This window comes from Malaclemys terrapin, chromosome 2, assembly GCF_027887155.1.
Source record: "Malaclemys terrapin pileata isolate rMalTer1 chromosome 2, rMalTer1.hap1, whole genome shotgun sequence".
NCBI lineage: Eukaryota > Metazoa > Chordata > Testudines > Emydidae > Malaclemys > Malaclemys terrapin.
In genome coordinates, this window is record NC_071506.1 from 45878764 (window position 1) to 45900018 (window position 21255).

Below are 21255 nucleotides of genomic sequence, written 5' to 3' on the forward strand. Positions count from 1 at the left end.
AACAGAAAAGTTAAATAAAATAAAATGTTATTATGGTGGAGCAGTAGCTAACAATCAGAAACTAGAAAATGGCAGAGAATGTAAGAGTTGGTATAAGGAGTGTGAAATGTAAACAAGAATGGTCATATTAATGAAGAAACACTGGGTAAATAATATTTACACAAAGATAGAAGTAGTGAGGATTTTGACAGATGACGTAGCGGGCTTGGAGAATTCACTACTTCAGACTCATTTATTAAGTTCAAACTTATTCATAGATTAATAGACTTTAAGATCAGAAGGGACTATTATGATCATCTAGTCCAGGGATCAGCAATGTTTGGCACATGGCCCGCCAGGGTAAGCCCCCTGGCGGGCCGGGATGGTTTGTTTACCTGCCGCATCCTCAGGTTCGGCTGATCGCAGCTCCCACTGGCCGCGGTTCGCCACTCCATGCCAATGGGGGCTGCGGGAAGGGGCGTGGGCCGAGGGATGTGCTGGCCACCACTTCCCGCAGCCCCCATTGGCCTGGGACAGCGAACCGCGGCCAGTGGGAGCCACAATCGGCCGAACCTGCAGACGCGGCAAGTAAACAAACCGGCCTGGCCTGCCAGTGGGCTTACCCTGGTGGGCCGCGAGCCAAAAGTTGCCCATCCCTGGCCTAGTCTGACCTCCTGCACAATGCAGGTCACAGAATCTCACCCACCCATTCCTGTAATAAACCCCTAAAATATGTCTGAGCTACTGAAGTCCTCAAATCATAGTTTAAAGACTTCAAGGTGCAGAGAATCCTCCAGCAAGTGACCCATTCCCCACACTGCAGAAGGTGGCGAAAAACCACCAGGGCCTCTGCCAATCTGCCCTGGAGGAAAATTCCTTCCCGACCCCAAATATGGTGATCAGCTAAAACCTGAGCATGTAGGCAAGACTCACCAGCCAGACACTCAGGAAAGAATTCTCTGTAGTAACTCAGATCCCACCCCATCTAACATCCCATCATAGACCATTGGGCATATTTACCGCTAATAGTCAAAAGATCAATTAATTGCCCAAATTAGGCTATCCTATCATACCATCCCCTCCATAAACTTATCAAGCTTAGTCTTGAAGCCAAATATGTCCTTTGCTCCCACTGCTCCTCTTGGAAGGCTGTTTCAGAACTTCACTCCTCTGATAGTTTATACTTCTTTATAGAACAGTTAGCCCCACAAACCAACTACCTTGAAAAATAAAATATTTAAATAAGTTAAATTAAGTCTATACACTAAACAAGATAAGGTATTAAAAATGCTGTCCAACGCCATGTATAGGTCACAGAAGTCACCATGATGTTTGATGATGTGGGAAATAATAAGCTTGAGGTGATTTCCACTTATAACTGCTTCAGTGTTTTCACTGAATTCATCTACAAACCTTCCTTACGTTTACACACTCTACTTCTGCTATAAAATATATAGTGAAGATTTTCCGAGAAGCACAAAGGAAGCTCTGATTACTTGGAAAAAAACTAATGGACTCCACCTATAGGTTATATTCAGATTAATTTGGATGTGATACAACAAATTCTGTAAGATGTAGCAGAAGTGTGAAGATAAATGAAATAGTAGTTTGAAATTATGTGGTCTAAACCACGCAAAAATGGACTATAAGAGTTTAAATGACTATACAGAGAATCAGACAAAATTAGCATTACAAAAGTTACACAGAAAAAATCTAAGAGAGAAGTTATTAAGGGAGACAGTCATATAGGGACTAGAACAGGAGACTGGGAATCAGGAGACCAGGATTTTTATTCCATGCCTGCTATTGACTCATTATATGACCATTAGCAAGAAACTTAATTTCTGTATCTCAGCTGTACAGTCTTTAAAATAGGAATAATCCACCCTGGTAAAGTGCATTGAAAGAGTAAAATTACTATTTGCTTGATAAGTTGACAAATCAGGTGCGTACATTTGCCACAAATAAACGTGTTTTTCTTTATTTATTTAAATGCAGTAATACATTTATGGTTTTAAAACTATGTGCAAAGTTTCCAGGGGATACATAGACTTGTAGGCACTTTATATAACTGTTCTATAGAGATCTGATTGGTCCTTCAAGTGACATTTGCAAGCAAGGCTGACAAAGAAAAAAACGGCTAAAATAAAAGAGAGCAGGATGCTTGAGCAGCTATATATTTTCCCTGTGTCAGAGCTGGCCTTGCCTATTCTGATCTAGCAAGATACTGAGCACATTACAGAAGGGGCTGAGAAGTTACAGGACAGACCCTCTGAATGGACAGCTGACTTGGAGAGTCAAAGGAGGACACAGGTACAACACTGGAATTCTAACTGTGGCATATTAAAGAAAAAATCCAATAAAAAAAAACAAAAAACTAGAAACAAATTAGAGTCAAAAGAGTAAAGGACTGAACACAGGAGCAAAAAATATGTATTAGTAAAAGACAAACATACAGCTGATTTCTAGGGGCAGGAGAACAGAACAGGCTCATTATAGGACAAGAGCAGCAAAGTTGTTCAGAGGAGTCAGTAGTGGGAATTGTCACAAACCACAATGGTTTTAGGCTGGAAAAAATCTAATACTCAGTTCTATATTGGGACACGGGTGCCAGCCACTAGTGTAGATACACTGCAATTGTATAAACCATAATTTGCATGCATTTAGTGCAGTTTTCCTCAGTTTGAAACTGGTCTGATACAAGTCACTTTTTACATGGGTGAATGCAATGTTGTCTACATTAAGCAGTTTCCACCAGTGTGCAATCACATCAGTCAGCTACCCCAGTACAAACAACCACGTGTAAACATGGGTTAAAAAAATCAAACTAAGCTGAAAACATGCCCAGGACAAGCTAAAAATAAGCTAGGTAACTGAAGGAGGAGGGCAGAGAAGTCATGACGTTACCCCCCCCTTGTAGGAATAACACAGCAAGTCTTTTCTGAACAGTAAGTGCTGCGTCTGGACAAAACTCTTCCAAAACATGGTCTGCAAAAGTACCATAAGTAAACAGACCAATCTATTTTGTTGCTCTGACTGTAAAACGTAAGCTATTTTAGTTAAACTGTATTGAATAGTACTGCTCCCAAGACCAAAGGTTGGTAAAAGGCTTGCTCTGCACCAGCAATATTTATTGGAAGAGAATGGAAGGTTCCACTCACTGACTGCTTGGGAGGAGGGGGATAAAAATTACACCATGTATGTATGGTGAGGTGAAGCTGACTCTGCCTAAGGAAATTATATTGGGTTGGTAGAGAAGGAAATGGAGGGCTTTCACTGTGTTCCTGGAGGAGAGAGGAGAGAAATGGAGTGTGTTTCCAGTATTGTAAACTCTCACAATTTTATCACAAGTCTCACGATATCTGTTGGCATTTTTTCTAAAGCCCTAGCAGCTATTGAAATCAAGACATTACATGAGAATCCCAACTTTAATTAAAAACTAAATTTCTAGCCCTCAAGGTGGCAGAGAAAAACATGAAACAATTAAGCAAGTGCATCCTAAAGGCTAAGAAACCAAGAGGCAAATAAAAAGAAACCAAAACTTATTTATTTTTTTAAATTTCATTATTATAAGCGAATCTCATGATTATTTTAAACATTTGGTGGGACTGGAAATGCTGGAGGTTACTGTGTTTTAAGGGGAAAATGGAGCAAGGGTTAGCACTGCATCCAGAGAGAGGGGAGATGAGTTGGGTTATGCTGGTTCCTGGGATACAGTTACACAGTGTGCCCTGTGGGGAAGGAGAATGGAAGATGGGGATGGGTTACCCCATGCCATGGCCACAATGGCAGCATGTGTGTGCCAGAAGACAGCAAGGGTACACTGTTGCCTAGCCATGGGGGTAGGATGTGTGTGCCAGCAGAGAAGGCGTTACACACTATGCTCGGGAAATGGGGGCAGCCTGTGAGTGTGGGGTGTGACATGCTGTGCCCTGGCCATAGGGGCAGCCTGTGGGTGCAGGGGAAAGACATGCTGTGCCCCGGGTCATGGGGGCAGCCTGTGGGAGTAGAGTGATACGCTGTGCCCCGGGCCATGGGGGCAGCCTGTGGGAGTAGAGTGATACGCTGTGCCCCGGGCCATGGGGGCAGCCTGTGGGTGCGGGTGTGACATGCTGTGCCCTGGCCATAGGGACAGCCTGTGGGTGCGGGTGTGACATGCTGTGCCCTGGCCATAGGGACAGCCTGTGGGTGCGGGTGTGACATGCTGTGCCCTGGCCATAGGGACAGCCTGTGGGTGCGGGTGTGACATGCTGTGCCCTGGCCATAGGGACAGCCTGTGGGTGCGGGTGTGACATGCTGTGCCCTGGCCATAGGGACAGCCTGTGGGTGCGGGTGTGACATGCTGTGCCCTGGCTACAGGGACAGCCTGTGGGTGCGGGTGTGACATGCTGTGCCCTGGCTACAGGGACAGCCTGTGGGTGTGGGTGCAGGGTGTGTGTGTGTGTGTGTGACGGGCGGCCCGTGGGTGCGGGGGCAAGTGACACGCTGCGCCCAGGCCGGGGGGGCGGCCTGAGGGTGCGGGGCGGGTGTGACACGCTGCGCCCGGGCCGGGGGGGCGGCCTGAGGGTGCGGGGGGGGGGGAGTGACACGCTGTGCCCGGGCCAGGGGGGCGGCCTGAGGGTGCGGGGGGGGGGGGAGGGAGTGACACGCTGTGCCCGGGCCGGGGGAGGAGTGACACGCTGTGCCCGGGCCGGGGGGGGGGGAGGAGTGACACGCTGTGCCCGGGCCGGGGGGGGGAGGAGTGACACGCTGTGCCCGGGCCGGGGGGGGGAGGAGTGACACGCTGTGCCCGGGTGGAGACGCGGGAGTGACACGGGCCGGCTGCGTAGACGCGGGAGAGGAAGGGAGGGAAGCAGCAACTCCCCGGCCGGCCGGGAGCTCCGCAGGGGCGGGGAGGGGAGCGCCTTACCCGCCACGTGGGAGGGAAACGCACGGCCACACCAGCCCACTGGCCGCACCGGCACCCTGCCCGGACCGCCATAGCCGCAACGCTGCCGCACCCCCGGCCTCCGCCGAACTACTAGAGTGAGGCCCTCCTCCTGGGACCGTGGGCGCACGCGGAAGGGGCGGGGCTTGAGCTCAGCCCTGGCTCCGCCCCCTCTGGTCTCCTGTCGCCTGCGCGGGGCGGAAAGGAGGGAGAGCCGCGTGCTCGCTCCAGGGCGGTGGGGAGGAGCTGCCCCTCGCTGGGGTGCGCGCGCCTCACTCACCTGAACCTCCCCCCCCAGCGGCTTAGCGGAGACGGGGTCAGGCTTGGGCCCGTGCGAGGGCAGCAGGGATCGCAGGCACTGGGGCGCGTGCCCTTTTTCACCCGTTACCGATAATTATTACTTATTGGTGAAATGTTACCCATTTAAGCGCCAGTGGTGCCCAGGTAGCTAGCAGCAGCCTGACGTAGACTGGATCAGCCTCGTGTCCGCCTGTCTGTCCACTCCCAACCATGTCTACACACAGACACAAATTCTCTAATACAGGCACAGGCTGAGGCTCAGGCCTTGGCTACACTTGCGAGTTGCAGCACTGTAAAGCTGCCCCCAGCGCTGTAACTCACTCCCCGTCCACACTGGCAAGGCATTTGCAGCGCTGCATGTACTCCACCTCTCCGAGAGAAATAGCGAGTATTGCACTGCCGCTGCGGTGCCAGTGTGGCCACCCAATGCGCTGTGAATGGCCTCCAGAATTATTTGGCAGTATCCCACAATGCCTGTTCTAGCCACTCTGGTCATCAGTTCAAACTCTACTGCCCTGGCCTCGGGTAACCAACCATGTGACCCACCTTTTACATTCCCCGGGAATTTTAAAAATCCCCTTCCTGTTTGCTCCGCCCGGCGCGGCGTGGAGTGCTATCAGCGAATCTTTCTAGGTGACCATGCTTCCACGTGCCAAGCGAGCCCCAGCATGGAGCAATGGTGAATTGCTGGACCTCATCAGTGTTTGGGGGGAGGAAGCTGTACAGTTCCAGCTGCGCTCCACCGTAGAAATTACAATATCTTCGGGAAGGTATCAAAGGACATGATGGAAAGGGGCCATGACCGGGACGCCCTGCAGTGCAGGATTAAAGTGAAGGAGCTGCGGCATGCCTACCGCAAAGCCCGCAACGCAAACGGCTGCTCGGGTGCTCGCCCCGCGACCTGCCGATTCTACAAAGAGCTGGATGCGATACTTGGGGTTAACCCCACCTCCACTCCGAGCACCACCATGGACACTTCAAAGCCGGTGGGGGGGAAGGGAGGAGGAGGAGAAGGAGGAGGAAAACGGGAGTGATGGTGGTGGGCCGGATGGAGACACCCCGGAATCCCTGGACCCATGCAGCCAGGAGCTCTTCTTGAGCCAGGAGGAAGGTAGCCAGTCGCAGCGGCCGGTGCTTGGTGGAGGACAAACAGAAGAGCAGGTTCCCGGTAAGCGGGGTTTTTTTTTGGGAAGGAATTTTTTTGGTGCGGGCTCTTTGGGAGAGGAGGGTTAGGCATGCATGCCTAGATGCGGAATAGTGGATTGATGTGGTTTATCACATCACGGATCGGCCTTGGTAATCTCCTTGAATGTCTCATCCAGAACGTGTGCAATGCGCTTGCGCAGGTTTATCGGGAGAGCCACTGTGGTCCTTGTCCCAGCCAGGCTAACGTGTCTGCGCCACTGTGCCGCGAGGGGCGGGGGGACCATTGCTGCACACAGGCAAGCTGCATTTGGGCCAGGGTGGAAGCTGCATTGCAGTAGAAGACCCTCCCTTGCTTCCCAGGTCACCCTCAGCAGCGAGATATCGTTCAGGACGAACTCCTGTGGAAAATGTTGGGACAGTGTTCAGTGTAGGTGCCCCCTGAAGCTGTTGGCTCTCCCCAAGGCACAGAAACCCAGAGGACAGTGCAGCCCTGAAACAATCAGTCCCCCTTAGTCACCATTTTGAGGCTCCCGTGGGATGTGTGCGCTCTGTTTCGGACGGGAAAATTATGCTATTGTGTAGACCCTGTGTGTTTTCTACTCCTTAAGTGTGGGGAAAATCATTACTCTGGTATAAACAATGCTGCCTCTGTTAAATGATGCATTTTGCCTATACAGCTGCATCAACCTTGAGACCTCAGCCGTCCCTCTTATCGCCTGCTCAGAGACTGCAAAGACTCAGGAAGAGACCGCGAAAAAGCAAAGAAGACATGCTGCAAGAAGTGATGCGGCAATCTATTAAAGAGAATGAGAAAGCACAGAACTGGAGGGAGAGAAGCAGCAGGATCCGCCAGGAAAATGCAGCGCACCGGCGGCAAAGCACCGAGCACCGGCAGCAAAGCACAGATCGGCTTATAAGCATCCTGGAGCGCTAAGCAGACGCTATCCAGGAGCTCGTAGCCATGCAGAAAGAAGAGCAGTACCGCAAACGCAAACGCCACCCCCCCTACAGCCCTTGTCCCAAAACTCTTTCCGTTGTGCCCCACTGTCACCTCCAACCCACTTTCCCCAACTTCCATGTTCTTCATGCCGCCGGCTGCCTCCAACACCAGTATCTTCACCACCCAGCCCTGAAAACCACGACCCTTACCCTCTGACTCAACCCCCATCACCATGCAGTATAGCTATCCTGAAGTGCAGCACTCACTGCACAGCACAGCACACCAGACAGGACATACACGAATCTGTGATTGTACCGTTCCCCACTCCACGCCCTTGTTTCTTTTCAATAAATAATTTTTTTTCTTTTCAATATATGGATTTTTTGGCTTTGAAAACATTCTTTATCATTGCATAAAGTAAAAGACTCCTTAGCACAGGAAATAAACAGGCACTGCAAGTCTGCTTAGCAAACACTGATTCCTAAAGATTGGAACTACTGCACTTCACTCCCGTGCAGGGCACCAGATATCACTGCTGGTTTTCAGCCTCAAATTGCTCCCTCAAGGCATCCCTAATCCTTGGGGCCCTGCACTGGGCCCCTGTAATAGCCCTGCTCTCTGGCTGTGCAAATTCAGCCTCCAGGTGTTGAACCTCAGAGGTCCATTCCTGAGTTAAGCTTTCACCCCTCCCTTCACAAATATTATGGAGGGCACAGCACCTGGATATAACCGCGGGGATGCTGTTTTCGGCCAAGTCCAGCTTCCCATACAGAGATCGCCAGCGGGCCTTTAAATGGCCAAAGGCACACTCCACAGTCATTCGGCACCGGCTCAGCCTGTAGTTGAACTGTTCCTTGCTGCTGTCAAGGCTCCCTGTGTAGGGTTTCATGAGCCACGGCATTAACGGGTAAGCGGGATCTCCAAGGATCACAAGGATCTTCAACTTCCCCTACCGTGATCTTCCGCTCTGGGAAAAAAGTCCTGGCCTGCATCTTCCTGAACAGCCAAGTGTTCCGAAAGATGCGTGCATCATGCACCTTTCCGAGCCAGCCTGTGTTAATGTCAATGAAACGCCCACGGTGATCCACAAGCGCCTGGAGAACCATAGAGAAATACCCCTTCCGATTAACGTACTCGGATCCTAGGTGGGGTGGTGCTAGAATAGGAATGTGCGTCCCATTTATCGCCCTTCCACAGTTAGGGAACCCCATTTGTGCAAAGCCATCCACTATTTCCTGCACGTTACCCAGAGTCACGGTTCTTCTAAGTAGGATGCGATTAATGGCCTTGCAAACTTGCATCAACAAGATTCCAACAGTCGACTTTCCCACTCCAAACTGGTTTGCGACCGACCGGTAGCTGTCTGGAGTTGCCAGCTTCCAGATTGCAATAGCCACCCACTTCTCCACTGGCATGGCAGCTCTCAATCTCGTGTCCTTGCGCCGCAGGGTGGGGGCGAGCTCCTCACACAGTCCCATGAAAGTGGCTTTTCTCATCCGAAAGTTCTGCAGCCACTGCTCGTCATCCCAGACTTCCATGACGATGTGATCCCACCACTCGGTGCTTGTTTCCTGAGCCCAAAAGCGGCATTCCACGGTGCTGAGCATGTCCGTGAATGCCACAAGCAATTTCGTGTCATACGCGTTACACGGCTCGATAACATCGTCGGACTCCTCACTCTCACTGTCACTTTGGATCTTAAGGAATAGTTCAACAGCCAAACGTGACGTGCTGGTGAGGCTCGTCAGCATACGCCTCAGCAGTTCGGGCTCCATTTCCCGCAGACAGATTGCGCTGCACAGAAACCGTTGAAAGATGGCGCCAAAGGTGGATGGAAACAAAGAGATTTCTGGGATGCGAAGTGATGCATCACGGGGCGTTGGGACAGGACCCAGAATGCCCCGCACCTACGCACCCTTCCCACAACCCACGGCGCCAGAATGGGAAGAGGTGCTCTGTGGGATAGCTGCCCATAATGCACCACTCCCAATAGCGCTGCAATTGCCACAAATGTGGCCATGACAGTGCACTGGGCAGCTGTCAGTGTGGACAGACTGCAGCGCTTTCCCTACTCAGCTGCACGAAGTCAGGTTTAACTCACAGTGCTGTACATGTGCAAGTGTAGCCAAGGCCTCAGCCTGCGGTGACCTGTTCTCTTTCCACCACCGCAGCAGGAGATATTTTGGTGGGGCAGCCAAAGTGGCCTCCCATGCCTCCTTTTCTCTGAGTAGCTGATTTCTAGAGCCCAACACGGATACAAAATCTATATCTGTATCTGATCCGCAAACATGGTACATGGCTATAAAGCGGATGTCCGCAGATTTGCAGGGCTCTACTGATTTCATCCAGACAGACTTAGTACAGTCTCTTGCTCCCATCCATTTTAAGGGGCAGAATTTGCTGACAAGAAAGCCAATTGATCGTCCTGCAGGACTGGTGTGTAGTGTTGTGGCAGCCTTGTTGGTTCCAGAATATGAGAGAGAGAAGATGGGGGAGGTAATATCTTTTATTGGACCAACTTCTGTTGGTGAGAGAGACAAGCTTTTGAGCTTACACAGAGCTCGTCTACTTCCAGTAAAAAAATATTCTCACCTATCTTGTATCTCTCATATTAAACTTGAGTAGGCAATAAGAAAACATTGGGTCAGTTCTCACAGGAGACTATCAGTGCCTCCCTGAGGGCATGCAAGTTGTCAGGGGTCCTCAATCTTGCCAACTTTTTACCTATATCACATCAGTTATTGAGAAAGATAACTGTGGCAAATAATTTTTTTTTAGAGTCTGGGTATGTTAAAAAAAGTGCATTTGCTGATCTAATCACAGAAGAAGATAAGGTATCCACACTTGTTCCTTTAAATATGTCACCTATATTTGATACCATTGACTACGGGTTGGTCTACACTAGAAAATTAGATCAACCCAACTACATAATTTGGGTGTGAAAAATACACTCCCCTGAACAATGTAGTTAAGCCAACCTAAATCCCTGTGTAGACAGCACCAGATTGATGGAAGAATTCTTCCATTGACCTGATTACTGCACCTCGGAGAGATGGATTACCTATGCTGATGGCAGAATGTCAGCATAGGTAGTGTCTAAACTGAAGTGCTACAGTGCCAGGTCTTGGCTACACTCAGGACTTCCCAGCGCTGCCGTGGCAGCGCTGTGAAGTGTGAGTGTAGTCGCGCCGCCAGCGCTGCGAGAGCTGTCTCGCAGCGCTGTAAGTACTCCACCTCTCCGAGGGGAATAGCTTGCAGTGCTGCGAGGGAGCGTGCAGTGCTGCAGGCTCTGAGTACACTGGTGCTTTACAGCGCTGCACTCGCTGCGCTCGGGGGGGGGGGGGCGTTTTCACACCCCTGAGCGCAGCAAGTTGCAGTGCTGTACAGCGCCAGTGTAGCCAAGGCCTCACTGTAGGGTTTCAAGAGTAGACAAGCCCTGTATGTTAGAATAAGGGTTAATTGAATCATTTTTCAGTGGCTCTACTCCTTCCTTTCAAGTCAAACACTGTAAATGTACTTGCAAGGATCAAGAAGGAGTCCCACCCTATTGTGAAGTATAGGTGAACTAGAATACATTGCAATGGACAGACCTTGATATAATAAGCATTACGGAAACTTGGTGGCATGACAAAAAATAACAGGATACTGTAATACTTGGTTACAAACTATACGTGAATGCCAGGCTAGGCCAAAGATGTGTTGGAGGAGTGTTGTAGCTAAAGGATTCCATAAAATCTAGAGAATTAAAAAAGAGAGGGCCACTCACTATGTATCCATTCTATAGGGTACAAATCCCAAGGTGTAAACATATTAGTACAGCTATACTACCAGCCTCTAGATCAAGAAAAGGAAATTGAATATACCTGTTATGAGAGACCAGATAGGCAACAAAATCTAACACAGTGATAATAAGGCATTTCCAACTACCCACATATCAACCAGTCAAATGACACAACAAGAGAAAGCCTAAAGAAACAATTTCTTGACACTTCAGTGATTGTTTTTTTGGAGCAGCTAGTTATAGAGTTAATTCAAGAAGTGACAGTATTCTGAGCCACATAATAATTAGATTCAACATCCAAGGAGCATACCCAAAAGTGACACAGTGACATCAAACTTTAGAAAGGAGATTTCAATAAAATGAGGTCACTCAAAAAAGGCCCTGAAGTTAAAATTAAATAAAGTAAAATACTTAAAAAACAAAGAAACAAAAAATAGAGTCTCAGTAGCCCAGGAGTAAACTAATATTACAAAATGGGAAAGTTTAAGAGGCTATTCAAGCCAAACAGATATCCTTCTAAATTTGGAAATCTGAACCTAGCGAAGCCAATAAACAGCAACCGAAATCATAGCAAGCCACAAGAGGGCAATAAGAAGGATTTTGAGGAGTAAACAGCAAAAGGTGTAAAAACAAACAACAAAAGATTCTTTAAGTACTGTATAGCAAAAATAGGAAGCCTGTGAAAGTGGATCACAACGGCTTAAAGCGAGCCATTGAGGAAGATAGGATATTGCTGAGAAGCTAAATGATTTATTTGCATCAGTTCACTGAAGAGAATGTTGGAGAGCTTCCTATCCTGAACCTGCTCTTTTCTGGTAAAAGTGAGTTACTCTCTGAGAATGATGTCAGAAGAGGAGGTACTGAAATAAATGCATATTTTAAAAAGTAATAAATCATCAGGGGCAGATGAGTTACATCCAAGAGTTCTGAAAGAGTTAAGTGTGAAGAAAATGAGCTGTTAACACAAATATGCATATTCTCATTTTAAACACCCACTGTTCTAGAGGATTGGAGGGTGGCAAATGCACTAGGGGAATTATAGACCAGTATGTCCTACATCTGTATCTGAAAAATTGATTGAAATAATAATTAAAAATACCCCCCCCCCCCGAAGAGCATGATATGACAGGGTCTAACCAGTATTATTTCTACAAAGAAAAATTATGTCTCACTAGTCTATTAGAATTCTTTGACTGAGTCAAAGTGGTGGATAGAGAACCAGTCAACATAATTTATTTACACTTACAAAAGGCCTTTGATAAGGTCCCATACAAGAGTCAACTAAAAAAGTAGTAGGAGAGGCAACATTTTAATGGATCAAAAACTGTCTAAGAGACAAAGCATAGAGTAGATGGTTAATTTTCATCATGACAAAGATTAACAGTGGAGTGCCTCAAGGTTCTGTACTCAATCCTGTTTAATATATTTATTAATTTCCTGGCAAGGGAAATGGGTAGTGAGGCAGCAAAAGTACTCCACTTTCATGTACTAAAGTTGCTGAGATTTCAGGTAAGAACTATATTTTCATATTTCTCTCTTTATGTTATTTAATCCCCATGTGTAATGGCTTTAAATGTGGTAAAGTGCTTTTTGGCCATGACATGTTAATTGTTTATTTAAAGCAAATTCTATAAAAAGAGTATAATAAAAGACTTTTTACAAGATAAAAAGCAGTAAGATAAGTAGAAACAATATTACAAAAGAAAAAAAGTGAATTTTATTGCTTGTGAAATATGCTGAATGAACAATTCTGGTTTTCCATTTATTAACAGAAAAGATACAACTGACTGACAAGCTGAGTCCGTTTTTTCCCTGCGGCCAGTGGGAGCTGTGATCAGCCAAACCTGTGGACGCTGCAGGTAAACAAACCGTCCTGGCCTGCCAACGGATTTCCCTGATGGGCCGCGTGCCAAAGGTTGCCGATCCCTGATGTATAGTGATCAAAACCACTGGGATAAAATCATTCCTATACTAACCTATATTCCACTGTAAGAATCAAAACCACTGGGATAAAAACATTCCTATACTAACTTATACTCCGCTTGTAAGAATTAAATCATCCAGGACAGAAATGATTCTTATAAAAGGAGTGCACTGACTGTACCTTGTTGATATTTCCCTGTAATGGTTGTCGGTCTGTCCTACCCCCAATTTCCTTTGTAACTACATGGCTATGCCTAAGTTGAGTTTCAGAGTAGCAGCCGTGTTAGTCTGTATCCGCAAAAAGAAGAACAGGAGTACTTGTGGCACCTTAGAGACTAACACATTTATTAGTTATTAATAAATTAATAGTTATTAGTCTCTAATAAATTTGTTAGTCTCTAAGGTGCCACAAGTACTCCTGTTCTTCTTTAAGTTGAGTTTGTTACTCAGAATGTGCTGCAAGGCTCACCTTTTCCCCCTGTAACGTTGCCTGTAAGGTGTTGGGTAGAGCTGGTAGAGATGGGACTCTGAGGCTAGTCTCTGTGTGTGTTTGTGCACATGCAGGGTCGGGGTGGGGGGTTATTAATTTCTATTATATTTATGTATATGTTGGGTTGATTTGGTTTGGGGAAACTGATGTGTCTCTCTCTGTATGTGTATCCATCTATCTAGATATATAGGATTATCAAGACTGCCCAATGCATTGGATGGGAGCTCTGGTATTGTTTGTAAACATTCACAGTAAAAAAAAATTGTTAGGCTAGTATTGTGATAAGGATGCCCGATTGCTAGGAACTAGACAAAAACTCCAACCTCATTTCACATGTGCTATCAGAGACTCAGTCAGACACTAGCTAATGGTTGCAATTCAAACTAGTGTCACAGAGCAGAGGAGAAAGGATCCATTCCCAGACCTCTGAGTCCCTCTCATAAGTCTTTTAATAGTAATAATCATATTCTAAATTCCAACACTTAATTCAAAGAATCATTTATAGCAAGTCTCTTCATAACCCTGCATAAGGTAGGTGTGCTGGCAGCAGTGCAGCGTTCCCTCCTTCCCCCCATGACCTGACCTTGGGCTGGCAACAGTTCAGTTGCTGATTGTGAGATTACCTTATGTGTTAGTGTACCTCCAACCATGCCCGGACTCTGGGCTGGCAACAGTGGAGTGTCCCCTGCCCCCACCCGTACTCCGGCTAGCAGCGGTGCAACCTCTTCCCTCCCCTCCTGCGTCCGTCCTGTCGCCGCGCCTGCGCGCAGTCAGCAGGCGGAAGTAGCTGTTATTCCCCTCCCAGGACACGCTCGCGGATTGCGGAGCGGGCGGCGCCGGCTGAGGAGGTCGGAGGTGTCCCCCCCCCCCGGGATGTGGAAGCTGGTGTCAGCGGCAGGGCCCGCGCCTGCCCCAGGTACGGGCTGGCAGCAATGCCGTGTTCCCTACCTCCCAGCCCCTTGGCCTCTGGGCTCCTGCCCGCTCCCGCCTGGCCCCGCTGCCCGGCGGGATCCGCCCCGGCTACTGGGACCGAGGCCGGCGGGCACGTTGCGTTGCGGGTGGGGCAATGGGGCGGCGCCGACTCAGGGGTCCTGGGCGCAGTACCGGGAACCCCCCCTCACCCTCCCCCCCCAGTCACAGTTGCTGGAACTAAGGGCGCTACTGCTGCACCCCTTGGCTTGAAGTGGGTTCTATCAGATAGAGGCTTTTCCATGTAGTTCAGTGGCTTTCAGCACCCCCACTATACACATTGTTTCAACCCCCACAGTGTGTGAGTGCAGCGGGTGCTTCCAGCCCCTGCTGGCGGGGGAGGGGTGCACTGCAGTGTCTGTGTCCCCTTTAAATAAGGATTTTAAATTGAGTCTAATCTGCATGGTCTCCTAACCGTACCAGTGCCTGATTTAGTCACCTGAATGATAGCATGTGGCCATGAGTTCCACAGGCTAAATATGCCTCCTTTAAAACATATATTTTACTTGTTTTAATGTGATTGCCTTTTCAGTTTTGTTCAATTCCCCCTTTATTATGTGAGGGTGTGTATAGGAGTGAATGTAGAAACATACCTTTTACTTCCATTTGCTTTCTCTTTGCCATTTATTTTATGTTCCTGTGTCACGACCCCTCTTATGTCTCATCTTTAAATATGCAGTGTAGTTATTACCTCATCCACCTTGTCTCTATCATCCCTATATAGTTACTCTTGAGGTTTTTAAATATGAAATTATTTCTGTGCCTTTGATCATTTTCATCACTTCTTTGAAGCCTTCTTTTTTTTTAGATGATGTGACCAGAACTGATCACAATATTCTAAATGGGGTTGTGCTATTGATTTATGTAATATTCCAGTTATTATTTTTTGTCATTCTTTATGCAGGTTAGCAGTTCGTTTGAATTTTTGACTGCTACTGTGTGTTTGGGAGAGGTTTTCCTTGAATTGTCTACAATGCGTCTTTTTGTTTGAGTGTGTAAAGTTAATTTAGAACCCTGTATTTTGTATGAGCAGTTCAAATTTATTCCTTCCAATATGCATTACTTTTGTATGTGTCAACAATGAACTTTCTCTGCTATCCAGCTTTGTCAGGGCTCTCCAGACTTTCTTAACCATCTATATACTTGCCTATCAAAAATAACTTTTTATTTACTTTGACCATCCTAAATTTTGCCACCTTGCACTTCATCCACCTTTGCACTTCATTAATAAATATATTAAATAACATCAGCAACATATAGCTAGTGTATGCCAGCTGCCAGAATTACTTTTTTTAACCACTGTGTCATTTGAGTCTGCTCTGAGCAGGAACTTTACCTGGGCTACAATGACAGTGCAAGAATTTGATTAAAACTTTTGTAGAACACAGTCTTGTGGCCTCAGTTCTACTGCTTAGTTAGCTGATAGTTTAACTGAGGGCAGCAATTGTATTTACGAGAAAAAGTTTTACTTCATCTTGTACAGTGAGATAGGCTGGGTAAATTTCTTCAGTTGAATTAAAATGTGAAAAGGTTTTGGGGAGAAACAATACTTTAAATTTTTAAATAAATTTTTGAGGAAAATAGTCCATCCTCTTTCCTCACTATGATCTGAATTTTATTGCTTGAAAAAGATATCAAATAGATGGAGGCATGTAGGCTCCAGAAACGTCAAGTTGTAGAATACATGCAGCATGGGTAGCTGCAGTGCCTGTGTGTGGTGGAACTATCTTTCTTGCATGCCTCATCCCTGACCTGGCTAGGGTATTTTTCAGGGGGATCATTTATTCTTCATGCCTGTTCATTCTTTGATTTCTTGACTAAGGACTGGTTTGTACTAGAAAGTTTTGCTGGCATAGTTATGTCAGTTAGAAGTGTAGAAAAAGAATCCTACCCTTAACTTACCTAGCCATGCTAGTAAAAAGCGCTATTGTAGATTTTATTCAGGGAACTGGTATAAGCCATACTGGCAAAAGAACTCCTCTATAGTTGTTTGTTATACCGACAAGTGTAGACAAGGACTACAATTGCCAATGAGGGAGACAATTAGAATCTGCTTTGGTGATGGTACGTGTGTTGTGAAAACTTGCCACTAGGAATGAGACTGAAAACAAATTAATTTAATTTAGGTTCCCCAGAAAATTAAGTTCTTGGTAATTCACTGGTGTAATTAAAACTAGGCATTCTAACTTTGATTATGGAAGAATATAATAATATTAGGAAATTTAAAATTGCAGAGGAAAGAAAGACTTGTCTTTAATTTGGACAAATTCTGACTCAAATCCTATAGGATTGATCCTTGAAACTATATGGCCTTGAGGTCAGGTATGTTCTTTAACCCTATCAATTGAGTCCTGAGGAGCTCAGATCTTACATTTTATTGGGTTTTGGATGTGAGATGCTCTACAATCTTCCAGAAACCAATAAAATACATGTATAAGGTACTGTATTTCCCAAATTGGCAGTCTTAAAAGTATCTAGGGAATAAATACAGGGGTGAAAGTCAAACTGCTGGGGGTCTCACTTTCTCAGTTGCACCTGTTGCATAATGCAAGTGTTCGGCTGATCGGGTGCAGTTTTGGCACTGGCAAGTCACTTCTCTTCTTATTAGTTTTATTAGCTGTATAATTTGGGCTTCATCTTTTCTATCAGTCTCCAGTTGGAAGGTGACTGACATGATGGAGGTCCTCATTCTTGAAGGAAGAATCTCCATTTTCTTGGCTGCTATCACATACAGAAGGGAGTTTTTTCTACTCTCTCTCTCTCTTTTTTTTTTTTTTGGGTCCTCCTCCCCTATAAACAATGTCAGTGCCTACAAGTGCTGCTGCTTTTAGTTTCCCAAACCACCCCAGAGTAAGTGTGTTTGGGTTAATTTTAATACTAGCAACAGGGTTCTAAGTAGTGCAGTGAAACTGAGTAGAATCTTTTTAGTAATTCTACTGCTCCTTAGGGAAGTGATGAGCAGCAGCAGAGGCACTGTTACTGTCATATTTGAAAGTTACCTGCACAGGTAACACCCTAAGGGCTATAAAGTGACTCTTTCCTTAAACGAAAGCTTGTGTTCTGTAGAAATTGGTGCTTTACCCCCTTTACTCATCCATCTTGATCAGGAAAAGTTTCTTTCTGCTGGCAAATAGGTGAACATGTTTTTCAAGTTCACTCAAAATGTATGTGATTGTGCCATCATGTTGTCTAGATGACAAATGCCAAGAGTGGAATAGAACAGTCAGTCAAAGTGGAGTGGATATTTATCAACTATGGTTTGATTTCTCTTGTAGATCATCCAGCATTCAATTAAAAAGTGGTAGGATTTTTTCATCTGAATCTCTTTCGCTAGTTGTCTTTCTGAATAGTATTCTGGAATAGCAGTATGATACACTTTTTTCCTCCACATAAAACCTAATGGTTCCCAAAAGCGGTACTGTATATTTCCTGTAAGTAGTAATGCAAGTTGTTGTTGTTAGCACTGTGATGCACTTTATTCTCTGGAAGATTGCCTCAGAACTATGAACTACTTTTTCTGTCACAACAGTGAGTCCAGCTCAAGTGTACAGGAGCCAGTGAGAGAGAAAATGTAGCTGTAAAATAAAATTGCACTTCCAATCCTGCCCAATACATCTAGATTACAGGACTGAGTTGGTTATATCTTGGCAAAAGCTTTTAGATGGCTCACAAGTACTTATGTTTTTCTGCTGTTAAATATTTGTTAATTTTGTTGTTCTCAGCAGAGCCATATCGACTTTTGGTTGGTACTGAGTATGTTGTTGGACGCAAGAACTGTGCAATTTTAATTCAGGATGATCAGTCGATCAGTCGAAGTCATGCAGTTCTGACGGTCACCCACCCTGAAACTAACCTTGTAAGTATCCACTTTACTACATTATGGCTATATGACCTAAAACTGACCGGGTTTAGGGATACTCCCCCACCTTTAATATATGTGCTTCAATCTGAAATCAATTCCAGTTTATTCCAACAAACCTACCTTTTCGGGTGGCACTAGACTCATGCTATCTTTTTCTTGAATATTTCTATGGGCTTGTCTACACAGGGAAATTGACCAACAAAATTATAGCGCTGTAATAATATTGGTATAATTCCCCCTGTGGATACTCTTATGCCCACACGGGGAATTATACTGGTGTAATTATACCAGTAAATTTCCCCTTATAGACAGGCCCCATAAGGTTCGGTATTGAATTGTGACTCACTTCGCTTTTTGTGTTCCAAACTTGTGTCTTTGGGTATGTCACCTGTTGCTGGCCCATGGGGCTTGTTTCATTGCTGTGTAGACTTCCAGGCTTGGGCTGGAGCCCGAGCTCTGGGACCCTGCAAGGTGGGAACTCAAGCCTGGAAGTGTACACAGCAAAGAAACAGCCCCGCAGCCTGAGCCCCAAGAGCCTCAGTCAGCTGGCACGGGCCAGCCATAGGGTTTTCTTTGCTATGTAGACATACCCTTTAAGGCCACACAGGTTTAACTCCCACTGACTTCTTGAGGTAGGTGAGTCTCACTTATGTAACTGAGCAAAATTTGATGCGGTTTGTCCCACACAGAGACACTTTTCTTGTTATTTCCCGTGATTAATATAACCCTTATGTAAGTTACATACTAACATTACAATTGGGGGAGGAAGGATTGTAAAGAGGAAACATCAATTAAGGTATTTGAATGTGAATATTCAATTACCTCTATGGTTTGTTTGTTTGTTTGTTTGGTGATTATCACATATGTAAAAAGTCACCTTAGAATGGAGTTCTGTAATTTGACGTACAGTAGTGGACCCTAGCAGTAGCACAGAGGCTCATTAAAGTCAACAGGGCTCTGTATGTGTGCAGGGTCCACCTGCATGCATTAAGTTGCAGAAGTAGAGCTTTAATTCTGACCCACAACAAATACTTATGAATATCTACAAACTCTAAAGGTAATAGAATAGCTATATACATTTCTCCATCGCTTCTAGACTGGTCACAGAGAAGGCAAAAAAATTAGCAATGTTTCACAAAGATTTACTAAAAAGGAAATCTGTAGTGGTAGGAAATGCACCCCAACATCACTCTGAGCATTAATAGCACATCCTGATATTGATACATGGGTACAGATGCATTGGTATCGTGAGTACCATATAACAGAAGGTAGAGGTAGTGAATTATAGCAAAACAAAGTTGAATGCAAAAAATACTACTTCTCTTAAGTAGTTATGGGGAATTTTTTTCTCAATTGTTTCTCATGGAAAGCAGGTGATAAACTTTGAACTGCATAACTAACATATTTGTCCCAATATACTGTATATTTTAAGGACAGTAATAAGAGTATCTCATAATATGTGCTTTCATTTTATACATTTGCTGCTTCTTGTTCTGTAACAATATACGATATTTTTTTGAGTACCTAATAAGACTTGACAAATTTATATTCATTTTCAGAGTCAAGCTCTCTCAGTCCCTGAATTGATAATACAAGACACCTCTAAGTATGGTACCTTTGTTAATGGAGAAAAAGTTTTGAATGGTACTTCCAGAACTCTGAAGTCTGGTGATAGAGTCAATTTTGGAGTCTTTGAAAGCAAGTTCAGGTGAGAACTAGTTGGATTGATTCTGAAATGCTGAAATAAAATTGCAGCTGCCAGTTGTAATTTTTAAAAATAGTACCACAGGGTGTACTTAAGGAGGTAAAAGAATAAAGAAAATAGTGATAAATTTCTATAAAGAAGGAAAATAAAGTGATATATATGTTCAGGCCACATTCTTGTAGAAGGTTCTTCCCGTGAATTGACATTGAAACATTTTGTGGTAAAAGATTAGCCCATAAGTGACTCTGCATCATAAGCATTAAGTGTCCTAAAATTAGCCCAAACAAAGAATAAAAACCCTATTTAATAAAACTGTTCCTAAAACATCCATGAACATTTACAAGAGGAATAAAGTTTGAGGGGTGAGATGAAGTTTGGCAGAGTCTCCTTCCACTGTTAGAGATGTGGAGAGAAAGGAACTGACTCTTACACAGCCTTGGATTTAAGCGGTAAGGCAAGGCAGTGCTTTTCCTCATAAATATACAGTGGTACTCAAGGAAGAAATAAAGTAACTGATAATGATAACTTTTTTTTTTAATGACTGTTAAATCAGTGTTAAAGGAAGTTGGAAGCTGGCTTCGTCTCTTAAATTGGACTCCTACCGGACTTAGTGCTACCAGTGTCATTAGTTTGTAGCAAAACAGCACTCTTCAGTTCTTATAACAATAAGCTATTTTACTATATCGTATTTAGCAAATATATTTGAAACATGTTTCAGAAACTAATGTCCTAGAACCATATACAATCATGACTTTAGCACCAAAAAGTTGAACAATTTTAAGCCAAAGAACAATGTACAATACAGTCTTGGAAGATAGAATCGTAGGACTAGAAGAGACCTCGAGAGGTCATCTAGTCCAGTCCCCTGCACTCAAGGCAGAACTATGTAATAATTAGGCCATCCCTGACAGGTGTTTGTCTAACCTGCTATTAAAAATCTCCAATGACGGAAATTCCACAACCTCACAAGGCAATTTATTCCAGTACTTAACCACCTGACAGGAAGTTTTTCCTAATGTCCAACCTAAACCTCCCTTGCTGCAATTTAAGCCCATTACTTGTTCTGTCCTCAGAGGTTAAGGAGAATAATTTTTAAGAAAATAACTTATTACTGCAGAGTAAGCATAAGTTAGTAGCAATAATCAACACCTCTGTATTCAAAATATAAAACTTTCAAGAGGTGTCTTAGCACAGAGGTTCCCAAACACTTTTTGCTGTGACCCTCAAGGGAGT

The 21255-nt window shown here is 45.1% G+C and overlaps 2 protein-coding genes across 5 annotated transcripts in view; one reads left to right on the forward strand and one right to left on the reverse strand.

The window, feature by feature from the left end:
• DECR1 (2,4-dienoyl-CoA reductase 1) overlaps nucleotides 1-5030 on the reverse strand; it is a 35670-nt gene extending 30640 nt beyond the window's left edge. Inside the window, exon 1 of the mRNA XM_054020170.1 lies at nucleotides 4889-5030. Coding sequence (XP_053876145.1) covers nucleotides 4889-4960 — 72 coding nt within the window. The 5' untranslated portion in view covers nucleotides 4961-5030. The remainder of the gene's footprint in view (nucleotides 1-4888) is intronic.
• Nucleotides 5031-14281: 9251 nt separating this feature from the next.
• Nucleotides 14282-21255, forward strand: part of NBN (nibrin) — a 72905-nt gene continuing 65931 nt past the window's right edge. The window contains exons 1-3 of one of the 4 annotated variants that reach the window (XM_054018844.1): nucleotides 14282-14402; nucleotides 18178-18311; nucleotides 19877-20025. In XM_054018844.1, the coding sequence (XP_053874819.1) occupies nucleotides 14360-14402; nucleotides 18178-18311; nucleotides 19877-20025 (326 nt within the window). In that variant the 5' untranslated portion in view covers nucleotides 14282-14359. Of the gene's footprint in view, nucleotides 14403-18177; nucleotides 18312-19876; nucleotides 20026-21255 lie in introns of those variants that run through there. The other 3 variants (XM_054018845.1, XM_054018847.1, XM_054018848.1) reach the window with 3 other exon arrangements.